We start from the raw sequence: 13,836 nt of genomic DNA on the forward strand, positions 1-13,836 counted from the left end.
GAACCAGACACTCTCAGTGGGATAACCTCCTGGGGGTTGATTCGACTAACAGTTTAATATTACCAGCAGTTCTTTCCAAATCTTCTCACACTGAAGTTAGGTTACGTTTTGGTAGCGATTGGTATTCCTTTGCACCGTTGGTTTTATCATTCCTCATTTGTGGCATTACTTGTTCCTGATCAATATTCATAGGCAATTTGCCTTAATCTGCCTTGTGCATTATATACTTTGCAGCAGTTGTAGTCGAAGTAAATGCATCAGAGGGCCAGTGACTGTCATGCCATTTGTGCGAGTGATGCAAACGCTCATTATTGACACACCACATATATGACATATGTGCAGGTTAGTTCCCTATAATAGCCACTGATTCAGGGTAAGTGAAAAGCTTGTGCAATCGTGGCAGGAGGAAAATTGCTGTTCCTCATACTGCATACACCACTAAATGTGGGGAGCATTTCTTACCTTCTACCAACACTGATGCATATTTTTAATACGAGTGGTATGAACTAGAGCACTGGTTCCCAAACTTCTTCTTTTCGCACCCCCCGATATAAAACAATACAGACGCTCATCCTCCTGCAGCGAGAATGAGCGTCTGGGAACCACTGAACTACAGTTATAGTTGCTATGCGTGTTTTGGTTGCATAGTGTCAATCAATTATTGTATTTTTGTCTTTATTTTCAAAGCATGTTGTTTTTGAGCATCGTCCTGTTTCATACAGATCCAGTAACATTCACACCTGGGAAGATTTAGTCTCATTGCTTAGCAACAGTTTTACAAAAGATTTTGAGTCAGGAGAGAAAAACGTTTCTAATCGGGTGTATCTGCCTTCATCTAAATGTCTATATGTTGAATAGCTCAAAGGAAAGATGAGGGAATTAATAGATTATGAGTTTTTGTTGTGTTAGTGTCTACACGTGAGCAGACACACACTGGAGGCGTAGATTAAATGCATTCCAAGGTGCAGGTGTTTCAGGTGTGGCAACAAAGTATATCCGAGTGTATTGTACTGTCAGGTCTTACACAAGCTTAACATTCAAGCACAACATGCGTGCACAAACGCTCTATCTTATCCTGACAGTGTGGAACACATACCCTGTTTGTTTTATCCTGTGGAATCACAGTGTCACTGGCGGGATTGTATGTAGAAAATACAGAATAAATAAATGTTTAAGGGTGGAAAACACCTCAATTGTACCTTTCATGTTGGGCCTTTTCACTGGAGATGACACTTGTAGCATGGCGTGGTGACATTGATGCATTTGAGTGGCTATAAAGAGTTTAACAGCAAATTCAAGTGATATTGATTACATGGCACTTCCGCTTGGCACTAACGTCAAGCTACATCACTCCACTAACAATGTGCTGTCAACAGTTGATTGTATTTTGTGATCAATTCAGTGTCTCCTGCATGCTGAGTTAGAGGAAAGCTTAACTAATAGCAAATGACATTTTAAGAATGCACTCATCCAGTCCTGAAGGATTTATGGAGTCTTCCTATCATTTGAAATGGTTGCACATGATAATTAATGCTTCCAAAAGACTGAGTTGGAGGAATGTAATATTTACCCAGAGAGAGTTGAAAAATGTGATAGTATCCAGTGAGCTTCATGAGGGACTGTGTTTGGAAATTGGTTTCTCTACCAAACCTTTTTTCATCTTCAAGCATATTTAATGAAGTTCCACATTTATGGCAGCTGGATCCACGGTAAAATTCATGATAGTTGAGCACCTTATGTGAAGCTGTGTATGAATGAAAAGGTTTAATGGTGTTCTTTCAGTGCGTCAGGGTGGTCCCCTATGAGGCAAACAGGCAGGTGACTGCACCTGACGGGGTCAATGCAACAGCATAAAACAAGCATCGGAAAAATGCAAACAATATATGCACGCACGCACACGCACACGCACACGCACGCACGCACACACACACACACACACACACACACACACACACACACACAGTACCTAAGTATATGTTGTGGTTTTTGTTGCATGCTCACACATTAGTGCTGAAAAGTCGAGGCTTTGCCAAAGTGGCACCAGAGGGAAAACCCCATTTCTTAATCCTCCTGTCTGACTGCAGTACAAACCATGTTAAGATATTGAGGAATCCTGCACTCGTACTGGATTGATGATTGAGCGGCGGTTGCTTTGTTTTAAGAGTCATTTCACCCTCAGTTGTGTTATTCTAGTCAAATGTAAATACAAAGATCGGGGGCATGGGACGGTCAAATAAAACTAATTGCTAAGTTTGCTCCAAAGTTGGGAACAGGCCATTTGAAGCCTATTGATGTGGTCTAGACTGCCTCCGTGTCCAAGTTCTGATGTGGCTCCACACTATTGCAATTATGGGGAAACATAATATGAATAAACACAAACTGGTTGTCACAGCGCACAGAGAAATATTAGAGAGGCCCCTGTGAGAGGAGGGAAAGCACAATGGGATGCACAGAGAACGCACAAATGCCTCGCTAGTGTGCACACAAACACACGTAAAGGCTTCATAGCAGGTTGTGATCTCCAAGTTCAGTGGGTCACAATCGACAACCCAGGATCCAGAATGGGCCCCAATGGCCACTGTTTATCAGTCCATTTCAGATGAGTTATATTTAGGGCAGCCTGGGCCAGACGCCATTCTCCCTGCTGATTTACTGGGCTGCTGGGAGCGCTGCTCTACCTTATCCGGTTTCCACAGTCAACCCAGTGTAATTTGTCAGGATATGGCTCATGGAGCTATAAACCTCTGTGTGTGTCTCTGTGTGTGTGTGTGTGTGTGTGTGTGTGTGTGTGTGTGTGTGTGTGTGTGCGCGCGCGTGTGCGTCCGTTTGACATCAACTTCTGTCAGTAATAGATCCCGATTTCCTCCTGCTCACTCTCAATCCCAGACACACCCAGGTGGGCACATGGTTACGTACGCACACCCAAACATACACACACACACACACACAAACACACTCCCTCTTACACACATGGCCTACAAGCCAGATAAGAGGACCATTTATTATGAAATACATTGAGCTGTTGTGTGATTCACCCCGGCAGCGGGCAACGATTCCTCTTAAAGCTATAGTAAATCATCTCTGACAAAGAGAGACGGCAAAAGACAGGGATTTACACATCCATACATCCCTAGTCCGGACGGTGGGAAGGGTGGTGTTGCTTTGTCTAACACGGCAGTGATGGATCAACATTTCTCCTCTCCACACTGTGCCGGCAGTGTCTCTGACGCACGTACCTGACATTGTGTCTTTTCTGGAAACACATGCCCTGTCATTGCTTTACACCAGAGCCTCTTTCACTCTGTAATTCTCAATCTGACACACACACTCACACACAAGGACCGGTATACTTTCCCAGGGATACAGCACATCAAGCTGTCTCTAAAGGAGTATATTCCATCTTATCACCACTAACAGACAGACATGGGTACTACTAGCAGAGGAAGATGGAGGGCAAATACGACATGCATGGAGTAAAACATTTTTCTGTATCATCAATGAATCAAATGTCTCCTTTCAATGTGAAAGGATTGCAAGTGCTGCTGATCCCACTGAGAATCAACACACAACTCTGCAGCGCTATGTACGCCTAAAGCCAAAATGATTTTACTTGATTTTTTAAAGTTATTGGATAACTAATAAAAATTTTTAAATAAATACGCTGGCAGTTGAGATCAGTGCTAAAATTACGTTGGGTCTACATTCAATAGGTGGCCAAGATCCAATGGGAGCCTCATGTTGCTCTGCTGCTTTTCCATAGTTGTCGCGGATTTAACAAATAAACGACTTACAGGCAGAACATTCTGTAAAAACTAGAGCAAGTACGTTGGCAACTGAGAGTTTGTTCCCCCTGCACTTGGGGACCCACATCACTCTCTCCCTGCTTACACATAATTAGCTAAATCAGGTGTGTTCACTGCTCAAGAGCTGGCGCCTCCCTGCTCTTGATTGGCTAAACACACCTGATTGAACTCATTATTGGTAGAGCATTGTTTTGCATTGCATTGTATCCCCAGTAGCAGCATTGCCAACTGCTGAACCAAGAAGGTCAATACTTTTAGTTCCTTACAGGCCTCAGTTTTGGACAAAGTTTTTCTCTAATTGTTAAGCCACATTATGTTATTTATGTTTTCTATTGTACATTTCCAAATCAGCCCTTGGGCATTGTGATCGTGATGCATCACATTTGTGCATGCTCACACGAGACAAAGCACACATACAGAGACCTTGTTAGAGCGAGCAGTAACATTTAGAAATTCCAGGAAGCTGATGACTTCCTCTCAGTCCACTGAGCAAACCAAACATTCCCCTTAGCCTCCTCTCCTCGATTCCTTTCCCTCTCTGTCCCACTCCGAGTTCTCCTCTTGACCCTAACCTTCTTTGTCTCCCCTCTCTTCCTGCTTTTCCGCTCAATACGCAAATAAATCAAGTATGCGACCATTTAGGGGTCACCGCTGGAACCTTTGCCAGTAAGATAAGATGAATTAAACTCTTAACTTTTACATTATACATGCAGTGGATCGGAATAAGAATGTGGATTTCTGTTTATGGCCTGTCCATTTGTGTCTTTGTGTGTCCCGAGTAAAAGTGCAAGCCGGTGATGAAGGGTGTATTGATTGGTGGGCGAGGCGCCTGGTGTATCGACTTGGCGGAAGGGTGATCCTTCAAGGCCTTCCTATTGGTACACTGAGTTAATCTGCTCAGCCTGATCAATACAAGCTAACTGAAACTATCATTGCACAGCATCCCACATCAGCGCTCTGTTTGTTTGTCTGTTATTAGTTTTATGTGTTTGTGTGGTTTGTGTGTTTATGGCTGTTGAAGGAGGATTTGTATGTGTGTGTGTGCATCTGTGCGTGTGTGAGAGCGGGGTGAAACCATGAGCATGCCTCTTTTGTGTATCTGTGAAAGATGGGGGTGCTTCTTGACGTGTGCTCGTGTTATATGTTTGCTCAGTGAGTCATGGGCAGTAAAGTCCTAAAGCACAGCACTATGAGGTCGTATAAACACTGTAGCATGCTATGGTAAATCACTGACGTGATTTCTAGCCTGCTTCAGGCAAAGTATGGCAGCTTGGAAATGTGTTCACCATTGAGAGGATTGACAGAGGCTGAATTTAGCGTTGCTGACATTGTATTCTTGCAATTTAGAAGTTCTGGTTTTCACAATGCAACTGAAATGACAGTAGACGGAAATGAAAACATTGCATGTTATTTCTAACTTCAACCTGCCCCGGTTTTTACTTTCTGTCCTCCTGCTGATCCACCTTTCTGGTAAGTGTGTGTGCTGAATGCCTCTCTCTGTGTGTCCATCTCCCTAGTGGTCCGTCTGCACATTTCATACGTTTCTTTGCTCAATTTCTGATTCCCTCCGCAGACCTAATATGGAGAACACTGGTCAGGTCAGTGATTCCGGCTCCTCCGTGGTGAAACATGCCCTCAACCCTGACAAAACCTTCATGCAAGTGCACTACCTCAAGGTGAGATGTCAGTGGAGGGATGGAAAAACATGCTGTTAAAGCATGGAGGGAGGACCACATTCCTATAATAATAGTCATGGATATAGTTGTAGGTCCTTCTCATCATCAATGAATCATGTTGTCTTTGTCTTCTGCTTTGTCAAGGGCTACTTCCTCCTCAGGTTCTTGGCCGATCAAGTAGGAGAACAACAATTCCTCTACTTCTTCAGATTATTTGTGAAGAAATACCACGGACAACTCATTTTATCTCAGGTAGAAACTGTGATACAGGAATATGTGTGACCAAATGGCAAATCTCTTTGTCTCGCTGCTACCTCAGAGGCAAGTAAGATCTGAAGTCAGATTTTGCCCACCTTTAATGTGATCCATCTCTCAGGGGCCGTGTTGTATTCATAAATTAATTGAGAGCCGAATGTAAGCATGATTGCTACAGTGTTACATTTGCTGAAAGTGCGCCGACAGCATTTTAAATTGATGACCATATATCAGACCAGCAACGTATGTTTATTCTGCCGGGGCCACGAGGCTGAGTGATCACACCTGGAGTTTGTGTGTGTGTGTGTGTGTGTGTGTGTGTGTGTGTGTGTGTGTGTGTGTGTGTGTGTGTGTGTGATGTGTTCCACCTGCCTCCTGTGTCTTCAGTGGCAGGCAGAGTCTTTGCCACTAAATTATGGATGTAACATAAACACTCTTTGACCTTGTGCTTGTGACTTAAGATCAGATATGCCTTTCTCTTTCTTTCTTCTTTCTTCATCCCACTCTACTCCCCAAACCCCTCCGTTTCTGTCTCCTTTGTTCTTTTTGGATAGGATTTCCTGCAAATGCTGCTGATTACCTTTCCCGACATGTTGGGGTATGTAAGTGCCTATGAATAATGCTTACACACTATAATTCTATGAATTATGAATGATGCCTGGACGCATAAAAGAACTTTGGTTTGGGCTCAAGCATTGCGAAATTGTTTCCAGGTCCGGGAACACTGATGGGATCTTACTCATTAATTTTCTCTCACTCCTCAACTTCTTTCCACCAGAGGTGATTAGTCAGTAGAGTTTAGTGTCAAATACTTGAAAACGCTCTGATTTTGTTACACAGGTATTGATTTGGCCGCGGTTCTGCAAATACTAATGTGACACTTGCTGTGGCAACGCAGCAGTGGAAGCTTCCCAGCACGAGTCCTGTTAGAGAGCAGTCTCATCCAGTCTTTAAGATCATTGAAGTGCAAAAGGATAACTGCTCCTCCTGCTCTCCTCCTCTCTAATTTTCCCTTTCCCTCCTCTTACTCCCCTAATCATTCAGTTCTCTATTTCTGTTGATTGCCTCATTAACCTCCTCTTCTTCTGCCTGTCTCTCCCTCCCTCCCGCTCGCTCCCCGCCTTCTGTCTTCTCCCTCTCGTCACACTTCTCTTATCACTGTCTCTGATTAGCTCCCTTTTTTTTGTTTCTCTGCTCTTTTTGCCTTTTCTGCCATGTGGAGCGTGCCACTGTTCGCGGACAGATTGATTGAATTAAACAGAGGGAGAGGGTAAAACTCGAGGACAGTCAATATTTGCATCTGATGCCTCTTTCAGTAAACAGCCCCCCTACCCCCAGAGGAGGAAGGATTAGGGTGAGGATAGACACATTCGATTGAGGGTTCAGGGACACTGTGTGCCACCACCATGTGCCCTGCCTTTACCTGGGTACTAAATAATGCCCATAAAAACTCTCAATGTTCCTCATCATCTGTCTCCTCATTTTAAGTGTTTTTTGTTTTATTAATGGACACTTAAGAACTCAATTGTCTCTAATGTGCAATTCTAATTGGTCAACCAGCTATCCTTGCTAGCTACAAACTAGCATTGCTGCTACAAACTAGCATTGCTGCGACCAACTAGCATTGTTTTCCTGTTACTGACAGGAAAACGTGTCAGGTTTTCAGTGACTAGGCATCTTTATTTGCGTCCTGAAAGATGTCCTATTCACTTACACACACATTTAACTTGAACTCTAAATAGTCTGCTACTGTTTACGTAGCGGCCCAGTTGCTAGACTAGCGCAGGGTAACAGCAATTTAACAACTTTTTTCAATGGAAGCTTGTAGTAAGTAATGAAATCATTTCAGTCATTTGATATGTTGTGAAATGATGTATTTCCGTATGATTAGTAAGGGTTTATTCCACAATAATCCCCTGCAACAGGTTAATCCACTTGAGATCTTAAAAGTTAGTTTACTGTATATTGATGTGTTTGTAAAAATTGAAGAAAGCTGTATTTTCATTTATGATCAGGAAAGATACATAAGAACACTGTAATCAAAAGAGAACATACATTTAGTGATATATTAACGAATATGGTAAAGATTGCCAGTTAATGACCCAAACACAAATCAATTATGGAAATACACATAAAAAAAATCATTTATTAGCATCTCAATTAGGTTGACACAGTTTATCTTTCAAACAGACACTAAGTTTGCCTCCATTATTACTCATTACTGCAGGATATGTGATGTATTAACTGTATTCAATGACTGCACCGTTTGTTTGCCACTCAAGAGAAACACTGACCACTAAAACGGCCTTGTGGTGAAGTCACTAATGACATCGTCAGGTCAGCTGCAGGAGCTGGTGCGTCATGGAAAGCATCGTGTTTTCTGCCATTTGGTTAATTGTAATGACTTTTTTATGTGTCTGAAATTGCCTAACTTGCAATTGCACACAGTAAATATGTCGCCTCAGCGTCATGGAAACAACACAGCAGCTGTATGAATAGCTATAATCATCTTTGAACTTTTTATTTTTGATAGTGCTGCAGATGTGCTTGATTTTATATTTTGTTGTTGGTAAAATTTGGAAGCAGGAGTTATCCACTGTCTAAAAACAAATCATTCATTACTTGAAAATAAAAATACAAACACAAAGGCTCACTTTAGACCCCTCAGCTCCTCACATTGATTGCTGCGCAGTGTTCAGGCAGAAGGGCTTTGAATAAAAGTGGGAAATCCTTAACTGAAATTCAAGAGGTTTGAGAATGCAAATTTATTATTTACAACTATTTCTTATGAGGTAACACCTGTGATGTACTGAACATCACAGATCATTATAAACACTAGAGCTTGACCCATATTACAGAAAGCAGATATGTTGGTGGTATATACAGTACGTTAGCAGATATGCAGAAACTCCAAAATCCAGAGTCATTGGGGCTTTAATAGATCCAGTAACAAAGTCAGAGTTACACTGTGTGGAATTTTCCTTAAAGCATACTCTTGCATGATTATCAGGGGGAGTGCAGTTCCTCTCTGACTTGGTGTGTACTTTGCGTACTCTTTGACACTCTCTCTTTGACTGTGTAGTAGGTTACCATTTTCTTACACCTGTGCTAAACCTTCACGTTGGCCTGTCATACACATGCCCACAGGCCTTTATACATGTACAGTTAATCCGTGTGATTGATCCTACTTGTAAAGGAGAGTGGGTGTGCTCGTTTTGTCTCAGGCATTTGTTTAAACCTCCAGTCCATCATGACCCCAGTGGCATATTCCCAGAGCTGTGTTTTTACTGGGTGTCTTGGGCAATAACAGTCACTACTATTATAATAGGAATAATACTAACACTTGTGCCATTGTTTCCAGAAAAGGCCTCACCCTCAATGCTATTTATGCTGACTGGCTGGATCGACCAGGAATTACTAAGGTATGAGGAGTTTCTTTTTTTTTTTCTTTTCGTTATTCTTCATTCTTTCGTTTCTTTGTGTTAAGAATAGAAAAAATCTTTAGTGAGACAATGAAATAATAACTTATTACCATTTTTTTAAATCAATATTCTCCTCTGGAATAAAAGTAGAAGTGGAAGTTCACAACAAAGTGCCTAGTTAGTGCTGGGTGTCATTATCATCAGGTATGTTTCCCTGCTGAAAGTGTGTCTTTCCATGATGAGCAGTGCCTCTATGTGTTTGCCCTCTAACCATCTAACAGCCATAGTCACAGATATGAGGATTTTAAGGGCACACACATACACATGCGCACAGACGCAGATGATCAATCCATTTAACAGCGTCCTCGTTTCTCCTATCTCCATGGTAACTGATCTTAATTAGCACTCTGTTTTGTGCATTTTGTGTAAGTCTGTCTGTGTGTGTGTGTGTGTGTGTGTGTGTGTGTGTGTGTGTGTGTCTTTCTTGCTGTCTGGGAACCTTCACCTTCTAGATTATGTGATGATGTAACTGGAGCCTCGCAGGGGCCTCTGGGGGGTGGGAAGGACAGTGTAGAGGGGCTGCTGCTTTCTCACACCTGATTGGGTGATGGTAAAGTGCTTTTGAGGAGCATTTTTTTTCGTTTGATGTGCCAGTCACTGCCTAATAGATCAGCCAGATCGATTGAAACCTTTTACAAATGCAAGCGCTTGTGTATTATCTACACTACACACATAGACACATTTTTAAAATCTCTCTCTCTCTCTCTCTCTCTCTCTTTCTCTCTCTCTCGCGCTCTCGCTCTCGCTCTCGCTCTCTTGCTCTCTTGCTCTCTCGCTCTCTTACCATTGACCCCCAATCATTGCTCCATTAGAACACTGTACTCTGGCAAGGCTTAAATTGGAGAAAGGCAGGAAGTGGTTTGGCCTAATAATAAACAATGACATCCACTGATCTCATAGTAAGAAGTGCGGAATGGGAAGGCCAGTGCTGGTCTATTTCAGCCCTCAGAGTTGAGATGAGTAAGCAGTCCCTTTGGGATGATGGATCTAGGCTGAGGTACTTTGTTTAAATAAAGACTAGCCTTGAATCACCAGAGCATTCAGTAACCTTATGTAGTCTCTTACAACCTCCAGGCCACTGCATAGCTGATTTGTCTTTTTCTACTATGCTGTGTTTACTTTTACATCTGCTTCTACAAGCATCAGGCTGGTGTTGCTGTGTATATTTCCTGCCAGATTGACTAGTTTGGTTGGAATTAGAGGAAAATCTTGGCTTGTTTTTTGTTTTTTTCTTATTGTCACCAAATTGTTTGACCAAAATGCAAAAACAATGCAAGCATCCAACTAACAATTGTGTTCAGTGTGGCCAAAGTCTGAATGTCTTCCAAATGCTTTTAAAAAACACAGAGCCTCACTGTCTCATCGCTACAAAAACACAGTCAGTGCATTTATTTAACAAGCAACAACTCTCTCCTGCATCAAATTACTGCATGGCTGAAAATAGTTCCAAACAGACATTCCAATTTGTTTTCGTCTGAATAACACTTGTCAGCTTTCACGATCCAGCTTAACATATTTCAAAAATGAAATGTATGCTGTAAGAAAATAGTTTGAAAGAAACCATAATGTAATAGCAGGTTGACTCATAGTGCTTGGGAGGGCATCCAAAGGGCATAAGTGGTCATTCCATAGTTTAATGAGTATGAACATGGTGTAAATCATTTACAACATCGCAACCATTTGAACACTTCGGACCAATATGTTGGACGGTGCTCTTCACCACCATCATCAGAACACCAAAGAGGAATTATCCTTGATAAGAACAGTGCTCTGTTACTCCAGTCGACCTATGCAGAAGAGCTTGAAGCTGTGCTGGCTGCTCATGGTGGCCCAACACCCCACTAAGACACGTTTATACTGTATATTGTTGATTTAAGTCTTTTGTATGTGATTTGGCAGTATGAAAAATATCACTAGACTTTCCTTTCAACACAAAGGGACTTTGTAGTAAGCATGAGTCATAAAAATCTAGCAGACTGATAACACAAAGAAAAGGACACCGCCTTACTGAAGCTTCCTCCATTTATTATTCAGGATAAAAAGCCTCAGCATACTGTGGGACTGTGAATCGATCTTTGGAATGTGTGGGGCAGAAAAGAAGCCTGCACACACACATATAGATCACTCCTCTAAACTCAGGGATAAGTTGAAGTAGTTGTTTGAGTTGAGTGAGAGGTAAACAAAAAAAAAATTGGGAACTTCATTGTGCAATTTATTGATTCACTGGAGAGTTACTACACAGACAGGGGTGAGGGAGGAGGACGGAATTTGTAGGAGACAAAAACCTCGCTATTCAGGGAATGGTAGAGGGGATCCAGGCAGCAAAAGAGCTATGTGTGGTATCCTGTTACACAATGCCAATTTACTGCTTCAACACTCACTACATTCTATACAACCCACTCCAACACCTCTCTCTGTCTCTGTCTCTGTCTCTCTCTCCTCGTCACACACCTTCATGCTATTTCTGCTCGAGTACTTTTGCATAATACACACATAAGTACTCAAGGATGTAGTTATGGTTAACTTTGTATAGTGGTGGAAACACTAATGGCTAAATCGCTGCACATACGTGAGTCTGTGTGTGTGCAGGGCCTTGCCTTTGCACACATGCATGTGCCTGTGTATGCGTGGGAAAGTGTGTGTAGAGTGTGTATCCTGTATTGTATGAATATGATATGGTGGTGCATTATCTCCCCTGTCTGTATGTGTGTGAGTGGTGTTGCATTACAAACACACCTTTCTTTCATGCACGCACTCTATCTGTCTCCTGTCTGTGTTTTTCCTTATCCCCTCAGCCCCTCAACACACACACAAACACACACACACACACACACACACACACACACACACACACACACACACACACACACACACACACACACACACACACACACACACACAGCACTTAACCTTATTAAAGCTTTCAGCAGAGCCACTGCTCGAGTGATGTGTGTGTGTGTGTGTGTGTGTGTGTGTGTGTGTGTGTGTGTGTGTGTGTGTGTGTGTGTGTGTGTGTGTGTGTGTGTGTGTGTGCGCGCGTGTGTGCGTGTGTGCGTGTGTAGATGCTGCTCTGTGTGCTGGGTGTGTTTGTGTGCACATGTGTGTAATATTGGTGGGGGAGCGGAGGTGTAGAGGAGTGGCGGGTGGTTGTTAGGGACCGTCCATCCTGTTTTGCTGCTGTTATTGAGGTGATTTTTTCAAAAGAAATGTTTCCTCCTCCTCTTTTTTCCCTCCTCTCCTCAACTCTCTCTCCTTTCTCCCATCCTCCTGAGTCCAGTCGCGAGTTTCCGTCAGAGGAACAAGTGATCGCGCTTCCTACTCCCTCTCCTCCCACCTCTCCTCTCTCCCTCCCCTTCCTGCCTGCTTGCTTGGGCTCTCTCGCTCAGCCTCAGCAAAGCATTCCACTCTCTCCCAATCACTTGCTCTCTCTCTCTCCCCCTCTCTCTCCCTCTCTCTCTCCCTCTCTCTCTCTCTCTCTCTCTCTCTCTCTCTCTCTCTCTCTACCTTCCTCTCCCCGTGGCTCACTGCTTTTTCTTCTTCTCTGTCGTTCAGTGGCTGTATGAAAGGAGTGCCGTGTGGTCACAGACAAGGCTGGTGGAAGAAGTCAAAGCAGAGGTAAGCAGTCTCTCCCTTGGGTTAGACCCTGTCTGTCTGTCTGTCTGTCTGTCTGTCTGTCTGTCTGTCTGTCTGCCTGCCTGCCTGCCTGTCTGTCTGTCTGTCTGTCTGTCTGTCTGTCTGTCTGTCTGTCTTTTCAGTGTTGGTGTGTGTTCTGGGAGCGATAGACAGACAGACTCAGATTATCATATCAGGAATTCTTCACCTTACACTCTCAGCCCTTCACTCTCTTTCCTCGGCTGGTATTCGTCAGCATTTTGTTTCCCTGTTGCTTCTCCTCTTTCATCTCGCTCTGCACTCTTTTTCACCAACACCACCTCTTATCTCCACCTCCTGCACTTGTATCTACCTCTCCTTCGCTCTCCCCCCCTCTCTCCCCCTCTCCCCCCCCTCTCTCTCTCTCTGTCTGAGTGAAGTGGAGCTCACTGTGCTGTACATCTGTTGCGTGCCGCCTTTTATTCCCTATCAGATTTCCCATTAGGGCTCCCCGAGATCTTCTTCATTGTTTTTCCCGTTTTGTCTCTCTCCCTTTTATCTGTCAGTTTGGATCTGCTGTAGGTGGTCATAAGATGTCAGATAAACTATTTGGCAAATGTATTAGGAATGCCTGAAACGCACAGAGAACACAGAATTGCATCTGAGAAATGAACTTGGCTTAACTTTTTCCTCCACATGTGAAACCTGATTTCCAGCTTCAGGAGTGATTGTCTGTCTAATGGAGATCCACTGTAATGTCCCACTCTGTCACAGCCGCATACTGTCACTATTGCTCTTTTATCTCACTTGGCTGTTTGGGTTGATTCTACTTGGAGTGCGATTGAGCACTCAGTGGTTGAAATTGATGTGTGTGTGTGAGTGGGAGAGAGAGAAAGAGAGAAATAGGGGGGGGACGCAGTTTCGGCAATGAATATTTTTCTGTGTGTGTGTGTGTCTATACCCTCTGAAAGCTTGCGTGTGAGCTGCTCAGTGATTGTGTGCCTTTCCACTTGAGAGATGGAAAGTGTG

At 43.2% G+C, this 13,836-nt stretch overlaps 1 protein-coding gene across 2 annotated transcripts in view; it reads left to right on the forward strand.

Moving 5' to 3' along the window:
* The window catches only part of aopep (aminopeptidase O (putative)), a 68,325-nt gene that overhangs the window by 21,710 nt on the left and 32,779 nt on the right, over positions 1-13,836 (forward strand). For both annotated transcript variants that reach the window (XM_076165184.1, XM_076165185.1), the window contains exons 9-13: positions 5,377-5,479; positions 5,624-5,731; positions 6,289-6,332; positions 9,096-9,156; positions 12,769-12,831. In XM_076165184.1, coding sequence (XP_076021299.1) covers positions 5,377-5,479; positions 5,624-5,731; positions 6,289-6,332; positions 9,096-9,156; positions 12,769-12,831 — 379 coding nt within the window. The remainder of the gene's footprint in view (positions 1-5,376; positions 5,480-5,623; positions 5,732-6,288; positions 6,333-9,095; positions 9,157-12,768; positions 12,832-13,836) is intronic.

This window comes from Genypterus blacodes, unplaced genomic scaffold (genome assembly GCF_046128005.1).
Source record: "Genypterus blacodes isolate CSIRO-AG114 ecotype Tasmania unplaced genomic scaffold, CSIRO-AGI_Gbla_v1 ptg000141l_1, whole genome shotgun sequence".
Lineage (NCBI taxonomy): Eukaryota > Metazoa > Chordata > Actinopteri > Ophidiiformes > Ophidiidae > Genypterus > Genypterus blacodes.